Below are 24,059 nucleotides of genomic sequence, written 5' to 3' on the forward strand. Positions count from 1 at the left end.
GTAATGATACAAATTACTAGATTATGAATTTACAAAAACAATTTGAAAATTTGCCCATGTTAAAAAAGGAAATATATATATCTATGTTTATCTATCTATACAGAGAGATCTGTATCTCTCTCTATATATAGAACCTTGAATGAAGGCATAAGAGTAACAATTATCACATCACTAAGATCAGAGATGAATTGATGAACAGAGAGAAGAATAAGAAGAAAAATCATTAGTATCAAATAATTGGAAATTTTTTGAACTTGAGAATTTTTTTATATACTGAAAATCAGGGAGAAATTGAAGAACTTCCTACAATGAAGGTCGATGGCATAGCATCTCTAATAGTCAAAATCTTATTGTGAAAACCATCAAAAGACCTTCTATTCTTTTTCTCATATTGGGTAAAATGCATTCTAGCAATGTTTTGAATGTAATGAAAAGATCACTGCCTTGGAATCAGAATAAAAAAAGGTTTGGCTTCACCTAGTTAATACATGTTGCCTCTTCTCTGTGATATAAATCAGTATATGAGATTACTTTTTGAAAGTATGCTTTTGATAGGACACTATCCAAACTCTTCTGAAGTGCAATACCTGTCCCTATTATACCAAATGATACTTTAGAGCATGTAATGTCATGACTTGGTGCAGAAATTAGAATTACACCTTAAGAGAGGAGACTTTTGTGGAATTTTTAAAATCGTGTCTATTTATAGGGCTGTGGTCTTTTTATTTCTTCCTTGCTGAGATTTGCTCCAAGTATAACTAGAATATAGTTCAATTCAAGGAAAAAGGTAATTGAGGCAACATCAAGTTCTGGAACTCTGTTTTGAGCTCAAGAGACCTAGTCTGAAGCCCTCTGATTTTGTGAGATTAAGGGCTTGCTTTTTGGGAATAAGCTACTAGAATCTTAACTCTGAATTAGATAAATAAGTAGTACCTTTATGCAGGAAAAGAAAAGAGAAAAAGATGGGTAGTACTTAGCATGGAAATAAAACAGCTGATATTTCCAGAATATTTTAGGAATGAACAATTTGCTTGCTAAATTCTTTGCAAAATTCTTTACAATTCATTACAATAGAGTTTCCTTCTAGGAAACTTTCCTGTAGGTCTCCTAAACCCTTTCAGTCAGTCTCTGAGATACTTTCAGTAGGTTCACAAGTTCAAAATTATTTTCATAATTATGATATTTGCTTTTTTTACTTGGCAGACATTTGCACAAGTGGTGCAAAAGCATGGTGGGAAAAACTGCTGGCACCTTAGCACGAATCAAGTCAGCAACACCAAACTCCACTAGTAACCCTGGTATTCTTATACACCACCATACACTCACAGTTAATATTTTATAAATACTAGATTTACCTACAGATATACTTGATGAAGCAGTAAAAAAATATTAATTTTGTCAAATATTGGCCCTCGAATACAGATCTGTTGAATATTCTTTGTGATGAAATGGAAAGTCACATGAAGCATTTCTGCCAGGTACCAGAGTAGATGGCTGTCTCAAGTCAAGTACTTGGGTGACTACTTGGGTTGAGAGCTGAACTAGCCACTTTTCATAAATCACCATTTTTACTTGAAAGAACAACTAACAGGCAAACTGTGGTTTTTCAAACTTGGGATATTTGGCAGAGATATTCTTGAAAATGAACAAAGTGAGCTTGTCACTTCAAGGGGAGCAAACTCCACTGTGTCTGTTGCCAATGATTAAATCTGAGCTTTCAAACAAAAATTATAATTTTGAAAAACTTATTATCTGTCCCTGTGACCTTGTCAGTTTCCCAGTTCTTGAAGACTTTGCTGATGAGTTAGGTGGTGTTACCAACAAATGTGATATTGTACAATATAGTACCATTTGGCAATTTTCTATAACCTAGTGAACCAATATCCTCCAAATGACCAATGCTTGATATTAAAAAAAAAAAAAATATATATATATATATACACATACATACATATATATGTATATATATATATATATATTTAATAAGCATAAGCAAAGATCCATTTAAAGTACAAGGTAGACAATAACTTTCAATAAGAGTATGGAAAGTATTTGATATGATTACAGATTCCACATTGCAGAAAAAAAAAATCCACAATCATCTGAAAAGGCTATTAAAACTCTCCTCACATTTCCAACTAAAAAAATCTGTATGAGGCCAGATTTTCCTCATATAATTCAACTAAAACAACATATTGAGACAGATTGAATGCAGAAGCAGACATGAGAAACCAGATGTCTTTTATAAAGCCAGACATTTACAAAATTAAGCCAGAGAATTGCAAAATGGAAAACAATGCCATTCTTTGTCACTAGTTTTTTTTTTTTGCTTTCAAAAATATATATTTCACTAAAAATATATTATTTATGGAAACATTTAATGGGTTTATTATTTATATTTTAAATGAATTAATAAATATTTTTAAAAATTTCAGTTTTAATACCATATGGTAAATATGAGCAGATATAACCACATAAACAAAAACTCACTACTGTTATTAAAAATTTTTGAGAATGTAATGGATATCTGAGACCAAAATGCTTCAGAAACACGAATGTAGACTAAGCCCTAAGCACACAGTAAACTACTCAGGGGCTTTTAACACACGTTGCATGATTCCATAAAGAACAATTGAGAAGTTATGTAATTGTATTTGTAATATGGGACAGGAAGAATTTTCTTTCTCTTTTAAACTTAAAAGAGATCATACCATTCATATTAGAGAGAAGACTTCAGTGCTTGCTGATGGCATTCTCTCCATTCTTTCTTCCAAGTCTGTGAGTCTCATTTCATGTGTCCCCATTTACAGGAGTAAAATTAGCATGTTATCCAGTCACCATTTGGCTCATGACTCAATGTCACTATAAAAATCATTTTAGCAGCTTCATAGGCCCAACTTCTTTTAGGATACACATCTGTGTGGAATGCTTCAATTTGTTTAATATAGGAGACGTAAGTACATACTTTTCCTATCCTCTTGCAATCTGTCTAAATCTGTAAAATCTGTTAAGGTAAAATCTTTTGGTTTATTTTTGCAAATAATTTGTCCATATGATATTTAAAAAGGTAAAGAGCATAAACAAGGGGAAGACCAACATGAATCATGAATCTCAGTTCAGAAATCCATTACAGAAATGAAGAATTTTTAGAATACCAATATACTGTTTCTTTTCTCAAAGAGTGAGAAAGTAAGATTTTTTTTTAAGAAGGGGGAAAGAAAAAGCAAGCTTGTTTCTTAGTTATGAATTTTTATTGGATTTTTAGATATCAATATTTGGAAATTTATGTTTTATAATTTAATTAATCTAACTTTAAATGGTGCATTTAAGTAATAAAATGCTTTCTCTCTCTCTCTCTAATCAGACTGTGAATATTAAAATAATTGGCTGTTTTGTATAACTGGATAAAAAAATAACATTTTATCTTGTTTGTATCCAGTACTACCATTTTGTGATAGCTACAAAATTCTAATTAAAGCAACATAAACAGGAAACTCTAGTGAAGCCCACTTTTGGTCAATTTTGCAGGTTTTATTCTAATTAGTTTTTTTTATAAGGCCATGTGTGTTAATTGCTACTCTTTTAAACATCTACCAGCTGCTGATATTTATTAGATTTTTTTAAAACTTTTATCATTATTTGGTAGGTATCAATCAGACATAATCATTTGGCAATAGGTTCCCCAAAATATCTAAGCAAAACTACAAGTCATTATACAGTGGAGTATTCAGTGTAAAGGATATTTCCGGTCTCTGACAGTCATAGCACTAAACTGAAGAGCTGTGTCTAAATGTTTAACTGAAAGCAAAAATAACATAGCTACCCTGCATGTAAAAATAACTCTTTTTGAGCACCTAAGGGGAATTCACTAAAAGAAATATAATCATGGAAAGAGAGAGAGAGAGAAAAAAAGAGAGTTCATAGAATCTATATATTTTGTCTAAAACTATAATTGTATTGTTCATTCATGTATTTATATATATGCTATTTGTCAGCTATTTTTCTTTTTACTGAAAAATAAGTCTATTGTCCGGAGAAATAAAATGTAATAAAAATGAAATGCTACTTTTGTGATAACTATTATAATAATAATTATAATGGCTACCATAATTGAATGTCCAGTACTTAGCGTATCAACCTAGTAAATATGTTTCATAAGTGCTTAAGGAGAGAAGTTTATAAGAATAAACTCTTCTCACAATCATCATTAGTGTCTTTCAATCCAATTGAAAGCCATATATACACATTTTAAAGGTGAGCACAATATACATTTACATATGTCATAACCCTGTTTCTTATTTCATGTTCATGTTACTTAAGAAAATACCATGTGAAAATTCAAATTAAGTTGTTGGCTCCCCCCTTTATAAATAGAAATACTGCCAGGATCTTTTAACATTCCCAGATATATAAATCATTACACAGTATGCATTCTTTTTAATTCATATCTTCTCATGGAAAATGTCACCACTTTTTTCTGTCTCATTTTTGACATTTCAAATCTCCTTCAAACTACTATTAGCAAAGTGAATAAGATACTAAACCCCCACAGGCACATGTATTATTATGACAGTCTACCAAGAAAAATGATAATGGCAAAAAAAAAAAAGGATTTTGTTGCAAAATACAGTACCTTTTTATGTAAAACCCATCAACCTGGGTTAAGTCATAGTTCTGTGTATTATTTAGCAATCACTTACTATTTCTGGGATTTATTTTCTTCATCTGAAAATGAGGATATTTTTGCATACATCATAGCATTGTTATCAGATGGGAAATAATACCAGTTGTGCTTTTTTAAAAGCCTGAGTTTTAAAAAGCCATAAAGAGACTAAGCGTGAAAGACAGTAACAGTGATTGTGGGATGAATTTATTCCTGTAACTCACCTTTCCTGAAACTTTTATGACATAACATTTATTAGGTTGATGTGCATGTGAAACTCTAAATCATCAAAGTAATGTAGAACCTAGATACTGTGTTGGTTAATTGGTGGTAGAGTAGATAATGAAAATATCTTTATAACTAAATAACATTAAACTACTCCAAGGTCAAAATCTTTATCCAAACTCATAACTTAATCGCATACAGGCAATCTAGTAAAACAGAAAAAGTAAACTGGGACTTTCTAGACCTTCATTCCAGAACTTAACTAACTGTTAAGTGAAGATGGTCAGACCATAGAACTCTCAAGTCCTCAGATCATGTACATGTGAAAAATTCTGGATTTTTAGGATTTGGTAATTTAGTATAAACAGGGAAGAGGGAGGTTCTCTGTGGCTACTAATGAAAGATGTAATATATTTCTTCTTCATTGTTCAATTCTATGCAAGATACTTTTATCTAGCACTGACTTTGTGCAAAGGACTCTACTAGGAATTGTATGTAATTAAAACATTAAAATGTAGTTCCTGTCTTGTCAGAGCTTGTGATCTGTCTAGAAGAAGACAGTGCTACTTAGAATTTAAGTGCCTTGTACAGGCACAAATCAAGGCCAGTGGGAATGCCAGCTGAGGAGACAGGGGAAAGAAGACAGAGAGAAGATGGCATTTGGCTGAATTTTGAGGGCTAAATCCATTTCACTGAGCAGATTTGTTAGAGGAAGGCATTCCAGGTGGAATAACAGACTTGAGCAATACACCAGCAGAGAAGCTCTGGAAAAATAGTGTATGCTATTCAGCAACATACAAAGTATGAGAGCTAGTAGTTGAAGTTAAAGCAACAAAAGTGGGTTCTTTACAGATTATGGAAAAACTCAGCTATAACCCCAGGACGAGCTTTTCCTGTTTTACAGAAAGTAAATATGAGTGACATCAAATAAAAATCAATATGACTTGGCAAGGTATTAGACATGGATATCAAGTGAGAGAAATAAGCAAAAGTATGCTCCAACACAGTGTATTGGTGAGGCCAGTTTACTCTATTTGTGTTTTACTGTTGTCTTTTTTATTGAATTTGAAATGCTTATGCAAAACCAGGTGAAAATACCTATTTAGCAGGCACTTGACCTTGTGTGTGAGGAGCCTGGGAAAAAGAGATGCATACTTTTGCATTATCCCTAGTGAGGAATCAGAAGCCTCAGGATTAGATGAGTTATTCAAGTTAGAAAAAAAAAAAAAGGTCAAGGACTGACCTAAGTTCCTATAAAAATGTCCCCTAGGAAAAGAAATTTGTGAAGAATACAAAAGTCAAAATAGGATGAAACCAGAATAGTAAGATGACAGACTGTTTTATTTGTTTGTTTATTTATTTATTTATTTCAGCACCTACCCACCAGGTGCCAAACCAGGATAGTAAGATGACAGATTGTTTTATTTATGTTTGTTTGTTTGTTTATTTGTTTATTTTATATCAGCACCTACCCACCATGTGCCAAACATTGTATTAGGCTCTTTAGATACATGATCCACATAAATTCTCATAGCCACCTGAGAACTAAGTATATTTATCACAGTTTATAGATGAAACACTAAGTACAGGAAGATTAAATATAGCATAATAACTAAATGGAAAATCTAAATTCAAATACAGATAGCTATAATAATACTTATGACAATACCTATAATAATCTTGCCTCTGTAGTTTGCTGTATGTGCTAGGGGAGAGTTTCAAGGCGAATGTAACTGCAATGTCATATATCGTAGAGAGCTCAAACAGGATGGGCACTTGCAAGAAATTTTAAAATTAATCAGTTACTTAATGTTAATACAGATCATTTCAAAGTAATCTCCATAAAATATTCTACATAAAAGCCAATGGAATATGGCAATTCTAAAGGTTTGTTCAAGGAAAATGAGAAAATAAAAGTAGCTGAACCCTTGTGAGAAGTTTTTTTTTTTTTTTAACGTTTATTTATTTTTGAGACAGAGAGAGACAGAGCATGAACGGGGGAGGGTCAGAGAGAGGGAGACACAGAATCTGAAACAGGCTCCAGGCTCTGAGCTGTCAGCACAGAGCCCGACGCGGGGCTCGAACTCACAAACCGTGAGATCATGACCTGAGCCGAAATCGGCCACCTAACCGACTGAGCCACCCAGGCGCCCTGTGAGAAGTTTAATAAAGGAAAGAGATGGTAGTGCAAAGAGGTATAAAGATTGAGAAAAGAATATTTGGTTAAATGATTGGTTTAGTTGTTTTGATTTTTGTTTTTTGTTTTTGCTTTTGTTCTTGTTTTTTTTTTTTTTTTTTTAGTAAGGGGACTTGAACATGCTTACAAACTTACAGGAGAAATCCAGAGGAGAAAGAAGACTCAAATTATTGAGGAAAAAAAATTATGGATGGAGCAAGGTCCTACAGGAGGTGATAAGAAACAGAATCAAGAGAATGCCTTAGAAAGAGAGCGGCTAGTTCATTTAGAAAAGAAAGAATAGCGTTTTACAGAGAAATGTGTTTGAGACAGGAAGAAAGTTAAGAGAATTTACAGCAGATGTCCTACATTTTCTCAGAGAAAGAAGATGCAAAATCATCTCTTAAGGCAGGGGGTATCTGGTTGTGTGGCCTGGGAAGCATTTGGAATCCTTCCCACAGAGAAAAGCATAAGGAGGAGTCAACTAGAGGTGAACAAAAGAATTTCTGAACAACCAAGAGTGTATACTAATAATAGAGTCAAAAATTTTCAGTTGAGCCAATTGGCACAATTTTGTAACTTTTTCTGGTAACATTTAGCTACCCAGGTAATGAGATCAGAGAAAGTGCACCATGCTGTTTTCCTAGGTGAGGTTTAGGAAAATCAAGGTGAGAGTAGGTCAAAGGGATTTCTTGAGGCTAATAAGAAGTTACATGAAATGGTCAGCAATTGATCCAGACTGGACCTAAAGAAAGCTAAAAAAAAAAGTTAAAGGAATTAAAGATTTAACCAGTGTGAAGAACAGATTCATTAAGAGTAAGAGGGGAAAAAATGGTAGGTGGTTATGGCCACAAAGGGAATCTCCAAATTCATAATTTTAGAAATGCGATAGTTTTGAGTGATCATTGTTTTTACAGCTTCACTTGAGATGTTATTAACTATCATGCCATTCAGCTGTCCCATTACTTATTAGAAAATGGAAGACCAGGAGGTCGAGTGATTTTCAAAAATCACTCCATGACTAAACCCGGGATCTTTTGAGGAGCATTTTGAAATTTTAATAAAATAACCATTAAAGCATATTCCCTTACAAAATAATGGTAGGTATAGCGAGTGAATGGAAAGCAATGTTATCCATAATATAGTCATAGTAAGCACGTAGTATACATATATTTCCTATTTCAAAATTGTATTATGCTATTCCTCCCTCTTTCTTGTTTCAGCTTCCTCTTAAAGAAGCAAATTTAACTTTCTCCAGATTGAAAGAAGAGCTCCTTCCTCAATATGCTTTGGGGGAACTAAACCTAAAGGAATGTGCTACTTACTGACTGCCATCCTAAATTACAGTGTAGATGGCATCAAGTTATTTCAGAGTGCCAGTGTGCATGCCCATGATGATGTATGGGGTCCACCATTTTTGCTTCCCCCATATTTCTTACATTTTGAAAATATTCCTTTCTCTTGACTATTGATGCGTTTTTAATCTTAAACTACAGTAAAATGTAATTGGAATGTTTAGGAATAGGAGGGAAATTATGTTATTTTCAAGTTCTGTTTCAACAAATTAGTACAACAGAAGTTTATTGTTTTATATATTACTACCCATTCCTCTTTTGACCTTTAGGGAAGGACATAAATTTAAACAGAAAATATTAAAAGATTTGCATTTGGTGGTCTTCTGTTAATACACATATCATATTTTACCTTGAAAATATTTTTTGCATTAAGTCTTTATATAAGTATGTGTATCACAAGTTTGGGGAAACTCACTTTCATTGACTCCTTTTTAAACTTGAAAATTTTATTTCAAAGATTCAGTCAAGAAATATTATTATTCCTCTCAAACAATGACTTAACAAGGGGGACCATAAGGGAGCTGTTCTCCTGGACTGGGGGCAGTTATTTGGTCACTGACATTGATTAGACTTGCTGGTTAATGGTGCTAATAAAATGCAAACTGAATTTTGGTCAATTTCATTATCATTCTTAGAGTCTGTAGACAGTGTAACTTGCATTCTGCTTATGTCTAGGATGGACCACTTCAATTCCACCCCCAATTTTGGTATGCCATTGATCTCAAGTTCTCTCTGGAGTTGAAGACTGACTAAAGTGATATTAGAGAAGGAGAATTTTATGATCTAAACCAATACAAATTATGGTATTCAGGCCAAATCTGCTCTTACTCCTATTTTTGCAAACACAGTGTGTTTATTACATGTATTTAGCACATTTACTTTGACTATTTTTGCATTATAATCACAAAATTGAGTAGTTGGAATAGAGACCATATAGCCCTCAAAGCCTAACGTATTTACCGTCAGGCCTTCACAGAAAAAATTCCCTGACCTTTGATCAAGAATTAAAGCATTACTTGCTTTTTGAACATGAAAGCAAGACAACTATTTAACATTCATATTGTAGACCAGTAAGCTAACAAGCATCTTTGTTAAATGTTATCATCGACCAACATTATATTTACCTATTAGTTTTTCTTTGTTTTGTAGTCCCTGCTATGTGGATATTTGTTAGCAATGACTGATGTGGAAACTACATATGCAGATTTCATTGCTTCTGGAAGAACAGGTAGAAGAAATGCAATACATGATATCCTGGTTTCCTCTGCAAGTGGCAACAGCAATGAATTAGCCTTGAAATTAGCAGGTCTTGATATCAACAAGACAGGTGAGTTGTTTGACACACATCTCTCTATGAACATGAGATGATTTGTACCATTTCACTGCGTAGGATTAAAACATGAAAAACTACCTTTGAAAATAATTTAGTAGAGTTATAAACAATCTTAGACAAGATAAAAGTCAGGGACTAATCCCTTAGTTACTCCTATTTCATTTTCAGTGACTTCTCTTTATAGGGTTCCCACTCAAATGCAGAATCCTTAATCTGATTTTACTAATGCAATGAATAAAGCACATGGGTTTTAAAAAATCCTAATCTCGGGGTGCCTAGGTGGCTCAGCTGGTTAAGCGGCCGACTTCAGCTCAGGTCATGATCTCACGGTCCGTGAGTTCGAGCCCTGCGTCGGGCTCTGTGCTGACAGCTCGGAGCCTGGAGCCCATTTCAGATTCTGTGTCTCCCTCTCTCTCTGACCCTCCCCTGCTCATGCTCTGTCTCTCTCTGTCTCAAAAATAAATAAACGTTAAAAAAAATTTTTTTTTAAATCCTAATCTCTATAAAAGCTCTGAAATTTCTATGTAGAATATTTAACAAAGTTGGAGTTCCTACCTTTGACAGTATTGGCCACCTATAACATTTCAATAACCACTTCAAAGGAAAAGGGTCTCCAGGATCAATTCTATTGAGTGGGAGTAAAATAGTTTGTTATATCAATGTCTTAGGTAATAAGATCTTTCAGTTTTCTCTTCTTAATAGAATGGGTTTGTGGAAAATTTGTCTTATTATTGGGCCTTGGCGCTCTTCTTACCCAAGCAATCTAACTTTACCAATGGAAAAGTAAAGCAAATGTAGATGTCAAAGTACTTCTGAGTATTTAAATGAATCCCAATAGTTCTTTCATCCATAGCTTTTGCAAGTATTAAAGCTAAATGTATTTCTCTGACAAATCTTGTGCAAAAATAACCTTTAAAATTAAAAGAGGAGTTCACAATTAAGGAACCACAGTGTTGTGTACGTGAAAAGTCAGCTTCTGACTCATGATAACTATTCAGTACTTCTTTGCTATTAGAATTTTTATGGCAGAGCTTTCCAGTTATTGGAAAACTGAGTCAGAGTATATGTTAATGAAACAGCAACATTACCCTAAAATACCTAGGGACAGTACTTTATTCAATGGCTAAAGGTCAGCAGGTCACAGATTGGTCTTTTAAAATTCAGATTGAAAATAAAACTTAACATCACCACCTTGGAATATACAGACATATGTATACTTTAGGTTTTGTTGTTTCCCTATTATTAGTACCAGAAGTTACTTCAGAAAGGATTTAGGGAATTATTGCAATTTGGTGGTATGAGGTAAGTAAAATTTTTTCTGTGGTCTTTGAGAAGTTGCTAATTAATTTCTTTTATAAGATTTATATTTTTATTTGTATATTAATATTCTGTTCTAAATAATATGCATTATTTTTAGCCACTCCCAGTATATTCATAGTACAGTTACATTTCTTCTTTTTCTCCTCACTGAAATTGAAACTCAACAGCATCAAGACCTTTCTTATACAAGAGAATATATTAACTTGGTATATAGCAAATGAAATAATAAACTGATATTTTATATTAACAAATATAATAAAATAATTTTATATTTTATATTTTTAAACAGTTTAAAATAATTCAAATATCATTATGCTTCTAAATGTCTTCTTTTCTAAACATTTCTAAGTGTTAATTGCCATTCTCCAGGCTCCTGAAAATTTTTCTGTTTCTTTTTAAATCCTAAAGTCCAGAATCAGGCAAAATATAAGCAGTAGTAATTTTTTTTATTATTCTAAGTACAAAGAACTAAAAATAGTAACTGTACAACACTGACATATAATGACAAACGAAATATCAGTAGCTGAGTATTGTAAGGGACTTCCTCTGTAATTCATGAGTGTTTCAACTTCTTTTTAATTTATACTCAACAATATTGCTGTCCCCTGTTTACCATGACTTGTTAAAAAGCATCTATTTAGCCACACCTCTGTAATTGCAGCATTATGCTAAGAAGCCCTGGGAAGTGTCCCCAGACACCCAGAAATCACAAGCCTCATGGGAACCAAGTTCCTCATCTTGTATTTATGCAGTCACTTTCATCCTTAAATATTCTACTGTCTTGCATCTGCCCTAATTTGACTTCATTACTTTGGTTATTAAGAGCTTTTCCTATTTATCAAGTTCTTGTTGCATGCTAATCTACACATCTCACATTCAGGCCATCTGCACATCTTGGGAGGTTGTTCATTGTTGTAATAATGAAAGTAGTTTATGAACATGATATATAATATATAATGTAAACCCCAAGAACCCCTTTAGAACAGAATATATCTATATAAGAATATAGATATAGATATAATTTATGTACTGCTTTTAATTTCTGGAAGTATGGTGTATAGTGAAATGTTTTGTGTATACTTGTTAAGAGTAAAAGAGAAATTGCCTTTCAACATTTCCATCTAAAGAAATGGAACAGTCCACTTACTTCTATCCATTTGAATTATGGTAACAAACATTTAGCAAACAGTGATATAATTTACGTTATTGCAACGCCCAAAAATATTTTATCCACTAATATTTATTGGTTGCTTAATGATGAACTAATACATGCAAACATATGAATCTTTGAATCAAGGATTGCCTACAGCTTGTAAGTTTGAACTTTAGATAAAATTACCTAATGTGAAAAGAAAGCATTATTTAATTTCAGTGCTTGCTATGTCATGAGCTGAGATTGCTGCTGAGGATGCTGGTTTTATTGGCATTGTACATATGTTCTATAAGGGCAGACCAGAGGCCATGATAACTGTTCAGCAAGGGACCGACCAGCTGACATAATGTCCTTTCATCCTCCACTGTTGCTTTTAATTTAATTAACTAAACCTCCGAGAAATCAGCTGGGTTATCAACAAGTACTATAAATAATGGAAAATGAAATTTTTAAATATTTCTTAAAATAAGACAGGAGTGAAACGGTAGAGTTGCTTCTCATTTCTGATTTCTGCCTAAAATCACTACTGATTTCTGCAATCTGTGAAACTATTAAGTGCCATCACCAGACCTTGAGATTTCCTGGCTATTTATCAAAAGCATAGATGATCACTAACAACTATAAAAATTGAGTTATTATTTTGTGCTGTCCCAAGTTCTTAGCATCAGAATTAGCCAGCCCTTGAAACTCTTATACTGTTTTCCTCATGAGAAATTGATCACCAATAAAATATACTTGTCTCTGTAGAATTTATGACTTTTTGAGTATTTCTGAAATTTTCAATATGATATATTAAGAGTTGGTAAATATAAGAAATAGCTTTTATTTGCCTTTACCCTTTTTTCATTGTTTCTTACAGAAGGTGAAGAAGATGCACAACGAAATTCCACAGAACAAAGTGGGGAAGCCCAAGGGGAAGCAGCAAAATCTGAAAGCTAACACCCCACTTTGATAACTTCATCAACAGCTGACAATGTCTCAAATCTCCAGGCCTGGCTGGAATGAATTTGTTCCCAAGAGTGAAAAGGGGGGAAAAAAAATGGCTGTGCTGCATTGTAGGAATCTGCTCATTGTCATATTAAAAATGGGGGCAGAGGCTGTGGCTGCAGACAGACTTTTCTCTACCTCTGTCTTTAGCAATGGTTGAAATCATGTGGCTTGTGTTTGGATGTCATTTTTGTATGGATCCTTTCACTTGACCATATGATAAAATGCTTGTAGAGAGTAGCACAGACCTAGATGATGATTCTTCCTGTAGCATCTGGCCCCTCACAATGTCAGAGGATTTAATTGTGTTTAATTGCAAAAGGTTGGTTGAACCCCAGAGTTTAAATATCTCTGGTCCAAGTATTCACCCAGTAAAAGAACCATCCAGAAAGCACTGTTTTTAGCATTATGTATCTGTGTGTTCCTGCTGTGTTATTTACACTGTTTTGTATTGTACAATATAGACACTCAGCACTGCCCCCTTCTTTGATTGCTTATGACAAACAAAAACAATGTACGTTACTGTGAATTTTTATACCACTCATTTTTAAAAGGGCTGCCTTTTTCCTTCTCCACAGTATGGTGGTGTACACAGGATAGATCACAATTTTTTTTAACTTAATCTTTCCCCTTGATTCACTGTTGATGGATTAAGTCTAACCAATTCATCAAGAGTCCTTTGCTTTATTAAACAGGCATTTGAAAATATCCATTAATGTGAATTTTACTTGAATTCAGTCTGTTTGGTGTCTGCACAGACCAGAATTCAATCTGTAAATTTTGTTTTATTTTCCATTGGAGAACTTTTCCCACTAATATACATTTAAAAATTTTTTGAATTATGAGGATTTTGGAGAATCAAGATGGTGGGAAAGAGAATACAAGATAATTCTATGAACAGGAAATATTTTGTTCTTATGGAATCAAATTTCTCAGTGCTGTATGGTACTATTTAAATTTGGAGGACAACTTATCTGCATGGAGCTGTAACAGATGGAAAAAATTATCTTGCAATCATGTGGCCACCAATCACAAAAGTAAAGCCCTTGCATTGTGTTTTCCATGTCTTTTTTCAGCCCTATCAGATACAAATGTTATTATGCACTTTTTAATGTTTGTAAACTTTTACTAATAATTAGTGTGAATTGCATTCTGATACAATAATAATTATCATTAGAAGCTAACAAAATCCTCATTAATACTGTTGATAGCCTCTGCTGTGTTTTGACATCATGGTTCTTATGTGGAAAGTTTCTGTGAGCTGTGTAATCCCTCTGGTCAGTATTATAAAATCACTTATCAGTGGTAATAAATAAGGAACCAGTAATATGCCAGTGGCTCATGGATTACTGGACAAATAAGTAACAGGAAGACCCTTTATAATAAAGAGCCCAATTAATTATCCTTGAGGTCTTAGATAGAGTCCCATATGAAGTAGGTTAAGCAGAATCTCCATAGATAATCTCCATGGACATAGTGGGAACCCAGCTCTCCTCTATAGCTGCATATAGGATGAAATTTACAGTATGTTCCAAATGAGTGGGATAAGGGCATGGGTATCATTTGTCCTCAATCATGTATTACTAGAAAAAAATGTCCACAGGGTGAGTCTCTCAGAAAATAGAAGGAAGACTAAATATTAGAGTACTTCATTCTAACCCATTAAGGTCCAAAGTACCCAGTTAAAATTCAAATAAATCCACCTATTAATAATCTTACAAGTGGGAAAAGAGGTTCCTGAGTCTTTTTTAGACAATCTCTCACAGTCCATTTAAAACATCCAACCCATAAAATCATTCTTTCAACATCCTCATTTACTATTCTCATAGCTTTCTTGTGAATCTAGGTAAAGTTCTCTCCATCCTTACAGTTGTGGAATTCCAAACTGATTTCATGTAGTTTTGTAAAGTTTCGGTAAGACTAGTGCTGAGTGTATGTGGAGAGTTTATATTCCTATGTGATATATTATTATTAATGCATGTGGTGTCATGCTTGTCTTTGAATATATAATAGTGCTAAATTGCAAAGTCATATGGAGCTTTTTGAATTATTTTGACCTCTTACTGCTACTTTGTCTGCTATATTCAAACCCAGAGGCATTCCCAAGCTGGAAGATAAAAATCTACTTTCCAAAATGCCTACAACCTACAAATGTTGCTCAGCAAAAGTTCACAGTGTCTTCCAAATTGTACTGTAGTATCTTTTTCTTGTAAGTCAATAATATACATGGTATTGAATTTTTAAGGAGGAAAGGGTGGAAACTAAGACATTAGGTTTGATAATATGCACTTAATGCCTACTAACCAACTGACATTATGCTAATAACTTCTTAGCACATTTTCTTCCATTTAATTGTTTCTCAATTTGATTAAAAAGGTAGTACTATCCCATTTCACAGATTAAGAAATTAAGTCTCAATAAACTATAACTTTTCCAAGTTTAAAAAGCTAATAAATGATGAAATTAAGATTTGAACCTATCTTGGTCTGTCTCCAAGGAGCTTTCTACTACACATGCCATAAAACTAAAGCCAATTTATAGAGCATATTTATTTATAAGGGAACATTTACAGATGAAGTGGTTCATCCTCCATTGTTTTAGAGAGGGAAACTGAGTCTCAAAAGAGGGAATTGTCTTTCTTAAGGTTACCTAGATGAGTAATGACACAGATGTGACTAGATCACAGAAAGTGTACTTTTTTTTAAAAAGGAAATTCAATTAAATTTATTTTTTGTGTTATACTTGCCCCAAAATATTTTTCTGGCATGCAGTCTATAAATTTAACATGGTTCAGATTTTTTTATGTCCCATGCTACTCGCTTTGTTTAATTAACTAGAAATATGTATGACAGTTTCAGTTTTTCAACTCATTTGCAATAAGTATGAACTTGTCAAATTTACCTTTTATCAATTGTAAACATCCTATGCCAACATATTGCTATCATAATTTATAGAAATGTTTTTCCAATAGGTAATAGGCAGCCTTCAATTTTTAGGCAACACCCCCAGAACTGCTCGCTATAAATGCCCTACACTTGAGTCTTACTCAGACAGTAAAAATGCACCATTTTAGAAGATGAATGAGATTGCTCTTTCTCTTCAGAGAAGCAATAAAGGGTAAAGAAATGTAACTGCCAGGTAGCCAAGCTTCTGAGTGAAGCTTGTAGTAACAGGAAGACAATGTATAGTTACCAAGTAAAAATAAGAAAGCATCTATGATTTATGATGTCTTAACAGGCCCCAAATTGTTCTTTAATTAAAGAGTGGCAGTCTCTGAAGTCATTGTGAGCTTGTATGACTTTTGTATTTAGTAATGTTGCATGCTCACATAATTGATATTAAAAGTAATACATTTTTTTCTGAAATGTGCATAGTCTATGAAGAGTATTTATTGAACATACACTATGTATTTGATCCCGAGAAAGTGCTGCGAGTGATAAAGGAGAAGTTTAAAGCCTTCCTGTGGTGGACATACCGGCATTCTAGCCTCTTTTTCTGGGATTTTACTCCAATAATTTTTACCTCCATTCCACTCTGGTGGCCCACTTCCTGGACTTCATCATCTGCCAGACCCAACTGTTAAATCGTAAGCCCCAATATCACTCCTATCGTTCTTACTTGCTCATCTGTAGGGCAGTAAAAGATTTTCAGTCAGAAGAAAGACCAGTGTTTATCAGAATCCCCTGAAAGTTTTACAACACTCTCTCCTCCACCCATATACATTCCCTCTCTCTCTCTCTCTCTCTCTCTCTCTCTCTCTCTCTCTCTCTCTCACACACACACACACACACACACACACACACACACACACTTCCCCTTTGAAAGAACTCCCTGCGCAACTTTGGCATCTTTTTCTGCCCACACCCTCACCTCTACAACCTGTCAATCACTGATCTAGAAAAAATGCAGTTTCCAGATGCACCAGCCCTATTCACCTGACTAAAAATCTTTAAAATCAGTCAGTAACAAAATGGAGTGCTCACAGACACCCATGATTTTACTATATTAAGGATAACATCTTGGGGTAGAAAAGCAGAGTGTTTAACTTCTTTTGTTTCGATGTTGCTCTCTTTTCGTTGTATTCTTTTTACCACATAAAGGCAGCAAAAACCAAGCAGAATCCAAGGTGGGACTCGGGAGAAAGTAAGCATCAAATAACACACAGCCTGAGTTCAGGCAAGGTCTTAGGCAGAAGGGGTAAAACAGGATGTAAATCTTTTAAGTTCATCTTACTCAGGTCACAAGGATAAAACAGTACACAGGGATTTGGAACAAAATGCTAGCCAGTGCAAAACAAGTTTGTATTGTCTCTGGTGTTTTTTTCTCTGTGTATATTTGTTGCCTCTATCTAGGCCAGAATGTGGGGATTTGGGATCCTGGCCATCTCTCACTATAAAGTCAAAATTAACAAAACTATCTGACTATAACTGGTTAACTTTCTAGTTTGCACCACATCTACTTTGTTTTTATCAAGATCGGTATTTCCTTAGCAACTCTCCTCCAGTCTGGAATCTACTGTTAATCCTTCTCAATGCTCCTGCTTTTCCTCCTTTCTTGTCTTTGTGCCATCTCTGCCCAATCAAAACCGTTCAAGCCATCTGCCTTCACTCTACTTTCTTCAGAGTGACTGTAAAAAGTTTATAACAATGCTCATTCATTATTTGCAACTTCAGTTTAGTCATAAGTGCTGCACAGCTTTTTTTGTCATGTCTCTCAGTACACAGGAAGTTTCCCACTTCTAAGATACAGGTTTTCACATCTGAGGTTTTTTACACATTTTCTTTCAGGAGGTCTGTTAATTATCCTTTTTTCTTCACCGACTTTACCCTTTTTCACAAATGTACTCAAGTTCTCAGTTCCCCTCTTAACTTCACTACTTGTATTTCTGAAAGTAGGCATCATTGCTGTTTTCATGTTTCTCTTCCTTATTTCTTATCCTTTTGCAATTTAACTTCCAATCAAATTTTTATTACCAACAATGTCTTCAGTAACACCTAGACTCTCAGTAATTGTCACTGAAGCTTTGGCCAATGTGGAAATTAAAAAGTGATGATGTTCCAAAGGACTCAAACTTCTCCTAAAATAAAACTTAGTGGTTCTATAATTCTAATTGATATTCATGTGGCTACATAATAAAGCCTCCTAAAGGAAAGAATTTTTGTATCCTAAGAAACAAATTCTCCAGATTCACAAGTCTTCCATATAGATATGCCCTTTCTCTTCCAGAATATTCTCCCCATAAGGTTTTTTTGCTACACCCCCAGATCCTACAGTGCTCATTTCTACATAGGGGTGGTTGCACGTATCTAGGCATTAACCTGGAGACTGGATATGGAGAGATGGTCAAGATAAGGATGTGATGTTTTAGAGTTCTGTGTTCCATTATATTATACTCCAGGATGACTGCCAGTGGTATCACTAGCTCCTCTCCACAGCAGCCATGTACAAGCAAAACCACTCAATTTCTTTGTATCTAGTCCCACTCTAGTTCTCTGAATTAGACCTAAGTGAGTATATCAATCCTACTAGCCAAATATAATGGATAGTTCATGTATGTTTTATAGTCTACCACATGGCATTTAATCCTATTCACCACGGAATCTTTTTTGAGATGCTTCATTTACCTTCCTACCCCACCTCCCACCCTCTGGGTGAATGTATGTATGCATTTAATCCTTTGTTCCTTTTTCTCTGGCAACTGCTTACTCTCCTTGACAAGTTCAACCTTCTTTACCTCTCTACTAAATACTGTGGTTCCCTGGGATTCTATATTTATTCCTCTTCTACAATCCCAGTCTTCACATGACTTATTCTTGACCAACACAATCAATCACCACTTTTACCATGATAAATCCCAGAGGTCACTCCTGATCAGCTGACTTATTGGATCCAGCTCAATACGGATTTCCCAAAAACATCTTAAAATTCAATATTCCAACACCAAATCCAATATATGACCCCATTCCCAAAACTGCTTTTCTTCATATGCTGTAGATCTCATATATGGAGGCACTGGTTTCCCAAATTCAAACCAAATTAAAAATCCAAATTCTTACAGTTCTCTTAACTCTTCTTTCTGCAGTTTGATTTTCAGTCCATCAATTCTAATTCTTACTACTCCTTGAAACTTCTCACTTCTTTTTGTCTGTATTACAATCCCTTAAATTTTTTAAAAATGTTTGGTTATTTTTGAGAGAGACAGAGACAGAACCTGAGTGGGTTAGGTGCAGAGAGAGAGGGAGACACAGAATCGGAAGCAGGCTCCAGGCTCTGAGCACAGAGTCCAGCACAGAGCCCAACGTGAGGCTCGAACTCATGAACTGTGAGATCATGACCTGAGCCGAAGTCGGATGCTCAGCCGACTGAGCCACCCAGGCACCTCTGTATTACAATCCTTTAAATCATCACTTACCTAATATAATGCAATAGCCTGCTCACTAGGACCTGCCTTGTCCAGCACTCTTTCTATCCATCTGGCAACCACATGTATCTTTCTCAAACATATATCTGATTGTTTCACTCCCCTAATTTAAAAAATTCTTAAATTTAGCCAGATAAAACTTTTTGATATAAATGCCACATTTTACTTTTACATAACTCTTTGCTCTGTGTTAGCTGTTTTTTCTGTTCCTAAGATGTTCTTCTTTATGCTTTATTGCAAGTTCTCACTGGTCCCTCCAGACCCTGTCCCATTTCACTCTCCGGAGCCTTTTTGACTTACATTCCCATTCTGAAGCCCCAGTCTAGAAATTAGCTATTCTATACTTCTTGATTCCCTAACCTTATCTGCAAATGTATCTCCTTAGATCACAGCTATTTGTTTACATGTGTATCTCTCCAACTTGAATATGAGCTCTTTGATGGAAACAGCTCTTTTTTATTCACCTCTGTATCCTCATTGTCTATTAATACTCAATAAATATTTGTAAATGAATGTCTGCTTTCTGAAGCTCACAATGTAGTTAAACAAAATTTACACACTGATTAGGGAAACGTGCAATTCAGAGATACAGTTGATAGTTGAAAATAGTGAAATCTGTGTAATATTGCCTTCTAGAACATAAAAACTTAATTTCTATTACTTTTTTTCTAGTTTATTAAAATAACGTAACTGGGGCGCCTGGGTGGCGCAGTCGGTTAAGCGTCCGACTTCAGCCAGGTCACGATCTAGCGGTCCGTGGGTTCGAGCCCCGCGTCAGGCTCTGGGCTGATGGCTCAGAGCCTGGAGCCTGTTTCCGATTCTGTGTCTCCCTCTCTCTCTGCCCCTCCCCCGTTCATGCTCTGTCTCTCTCTGTCCCCCCAAAAATAAACGTTGAAAAAAAATTTTTTTAAATAACGTAACTATTTCTAAATTTGGTTCTCAAACTGTATGCTGCACATTTACACAAACACACACACACTCTCACACAGATTTGATAGGACATACAGATAAGAGATGTCCAATAGGATAACATACATACAAATTAGCAAATCGGAGTAAGTCTTCCAGCTAAATAGTGATCCTGGTAAAGGTATTTCTTGACATTCTGTAGTATAAATTCCCTTCAGTTTGCTAAAACTAAGAATACCCCCCCCCAAGAAAAGGATGTTGTATCATAGTCTCCTAGTCTTAGCAACACATTAGTCAGAGAACAAGATCTTTGGGGAGATTTTTGGTCTTTACAGAAGGGGACACTCAAGTTTTTAAGAATATGCTTTACACTAATAAAATATAATGTACTCTAATAGGCTAAAAAAATGAACGTTCTGATAGAATATGATGAACTTGGTAGGAATTCATAGAATAAAAAGGAGAAAATAATACGAAGGGACCAAGAAACATGTCAAGGAAAGGACACTGATATTTATGTACAGAAACTTAAGGTCTTTTTCCTTAACACTGCATCTTTTGGAAAACAGAGAAAAATAGTAACCAAATTAACACTGAAATCTAGCAATACTAAAGAAGGACTGTGTGCTTTTGGACTCTGAAACTAAGAAATAAGAATGGCCAAGGAAATGATATAGGTTACTCCTAACAGAACACATGTTTGCACTTTGGCTACCATGATTAATTTTACACATTTCACTTGAGTAGGATAGTGTGACCAGTATGACTGTCCTGTTTAATTTTTAAGTTTTCTTTTGTCCCACACATTCTTTAAAACCCATAAAATAATATATAACAATGAATTTTAAGGGCAAAAAGTTATGTAAAAATAGCTATAGCTAGGCAGTAACAACTTAAACAGAATCTATCTTCCTGCATGGTCCTTAATAAAATCCAGTAAATCATCAATTTTATTTAGGAAATATTTGTTGAACATTTAGTAAGTTTAAGTCACTGTGTTAGGTGTAATAGGGAGTAATTTTTTTTTTTAATACCACAAAATCTTTGACTAGTAGAAACTGGAACATGTGACAGTAACCATAGTTTTTTTTTTTTTTTTTTTTCTGTCAGTATTCCCAGCCTTTTCCCATTGTCACTTTATCACTTATTATAAGGAATTTTCCTTCAATTCCACTGTGTAGTGAGAATTTATTTTTGCTCAGGTGATTCCTAGGCCTTTATAACACAGAACTGGAAGAATAGATCTAGACACAGGTTAGCTTGATAAGAGGAAAAAGATTTTTTTCATGAAGAATCAATACAAGAGTTGTTATTTTCTGAAGATACACCAGAAAAAAATTTAAGCTAATATGTTTAAATCAGTTTGCATAATAAAAAGCTAAGAATTGGGAAATTACAAAAGCAATGAAACTGGGGTTTCTATATTTTTTTTAATGTTTGTTTAGTATTTTTGAGAGAGACAGAGACAGCATGAGTGGGGAAGGGCAGAGAGAGAGGGAGACACAGAATCTGAAGCAGGCTCCAGGCTCTGAGCTGTCAGCACAGAGCCCAATGCAGTGCTTGAACTCACGAACCCTGAGATCATGACCTGAGCTGAAGTTATTTGCTTTAACTGACTAAGCCACCCAGGTGCCCGGAAACTGGGGTTTCTAAAAGACAGTTTGAGAGGGTTCACAGGAGATTTCAATGAAGAAACAAGGAAAATTTTAGAAAGGATAGTAAACAGCATTTCTATAGGTTGTGAACTAGACCTTCCAAGAGATACATGCAAATATTGGGAATACTTTTCAATTAGTTCTGGTTTTTAGATGAGATTTTTTTAAATGTGGTTCCATTCAAAGACAGGGCCACATGAGACCCTACGACTTATTAAAGTATACTCATCAAATAGCAATGGCAAGACAAGTACATACATAATCACATATTCATCTTAATATGATTAACAAGAACAGATGAACCAGGAACATCTCATGCATATTCTGAGGGAGAAATGTCACTCAACAGGAAAGATCATGGAGAAGGATGCAATAGAATGATTCCTTAAAATACTTATTTCATTGAAGAAAAAGAGATCAGACACTGTAGATAGAATAAAAAATGATGTAAACTGAGGTAAACAGGTAGGAAAACATGGGGTCATATATTTTTCAAACAATCCAAGTTAGCTAGAACACAGTACATGTGTTAAGTCTGAGGTGAGACACTGGGTCAGGCAGAGAAGTAGAAATCTGAGACCCTCAAGAGGAAGACCTGGAAGTCCCAGAAGCTGATAAAGCCACTGAGGGCTTCAGGGTGTGCCTGGCAGCTGACAGACCAGCTTCCACAAGATCACTCAGAGGGAAGAGTGTGGGCATCCGAGCAGGTTCCAGGCACAAAGACCCTGAGACAAAGAGGAGGTCCATGCCATGGAGCCTAACATAGAATTGGAAGAATTCTGAACTTGAGAGTTAGGTTTTTGAAGGTAGGCTAACAGATGAAAGTAGACACAAGGATGTATTCCAAGGTTAAGATTCCAGCCGCTGAGAAAACCAAACGTCAGAGGAAAAGTGAGAAGCAGCAGAAATGCATACAAGAGGCACAGCAGCTGCTGCTGTCCTTTACCCATGCTTTCCACTCATGCCCTGACACACGCCTCAGTTTTTAAAGGCACCATACTTCTCTGCTGACATGTGGCGCAAGTATAAGAGAAAGAGGTCTTTTTATAGCACCACAGAAAGATGATCTTTTCTAAGGTTCTGAATATGTATTGGGTGCTTGATTAAATTGCCTCTATTTCTCACAATTACTCTGAAATATGAATATACTTCTCTCCTTATAAATGACCAACCTAAGGCACAGAGAAGTTAAGTGGCTTGTCCAAGGTCATGCAGTTTTTGTATTGCAAAGCCAGGACTGAAACCTATGTTCAACTTCTCTGATAATAATTTCCCATGCTCCTTCAACTACACCAGAGCTGTCCAATAGAACAATTCTACAAAACAGACATGCATTTTTATGTTTTCTAGTAGTCACATTAAAATAATAAAGCAGCAAACAACTGCTTTCAAAAATACTGGCACCAAAATATATCAGTATAAAAATTAATAACACATTTTTGTACCAATTCCTCAAAATCCAGGGTCTGTTTTATGCCTATATCTCAATTCAGGCTAGCTACATTTCAAGTGGTCTAGCTACTTTATGGGACATCCATACCATAGGGCACGTATCATAGGGCACAAACTATATGCCCTATTCTGTTTTCCATGGATTAAGCAGAGAAAGGACTGACTTTTGAGGCAAAGGGGTGTAGGGGGTGCATGTTCGTGTATAGTTCTTTCTCATGGATTCTCAAGTCTGGCCTCCTGTCAGAATCACCAGAAAAACTTTTAACATATTAAGAACTTAGCCTCATCTCTATTTTGACTCTATTGCAAGGTAAGACATCAACTTTCTTCTAACTTTGTTGAAGTATAACAAATATTAGAAAGTGCTCATAACTGTGCAGTTTTCCATATTTCAATAAAACAAACACCCT

At 34.8% G+C, this 24,059-nt stretch overlaps 1 protein-coding gene across 3 annotated transcripts in view; it reads left to right on the forward strand.

The window, feature by feature from the left end:
• The window catches only part of PKIA (cAMP-dependent protein kinase inhibitor alpha), a 94,372-nt gene extending 77,791 nt beyond the window's left edge, over positions 1-16,581 (forward strand). For 2 of the 3 annotated variants that reach the window (XM_011291340.4, XM_011291341.3), the window contains 2 exons: positions 9,569-9,746; positions 13,085-16,581. In XM_011291340.4, coding sequence (XP_011289642.1) covers positions 9,596-9,746; positions 13,085-13,164 — 231 coding nt within the window. In that variant the 5' untranslated portion in view covers positions 9,569-9,595 and the 3' untranslated portion in view covers positions 13,165-16,581. Of the gene's footprint in view, positions 1-2,823; positions 2,954-9,568; positions 9,747-13,084 lie in introns of those variants that run through there. The other variant, XM_011291339.3, reaches the window with a different exon arrangement.
• The last annotated feature ends 7,478 nt before the right edge of the window (positions 16,582-24,059 follow it).

The sequence above is a fragment of the Felis catus genome, chromosome F2, assembly GCF_018350175.1.
Source record: "Felis catus isolate Fca126 chromosome F2, F.catus_Fca126_mat1.0, whole genome shotgun sequence".
Lineage (NCBI taxonomy): Eukaryota > Metazoa > Chordata > Mammalia > Carnivora > Felidae > Felis > Felis catus.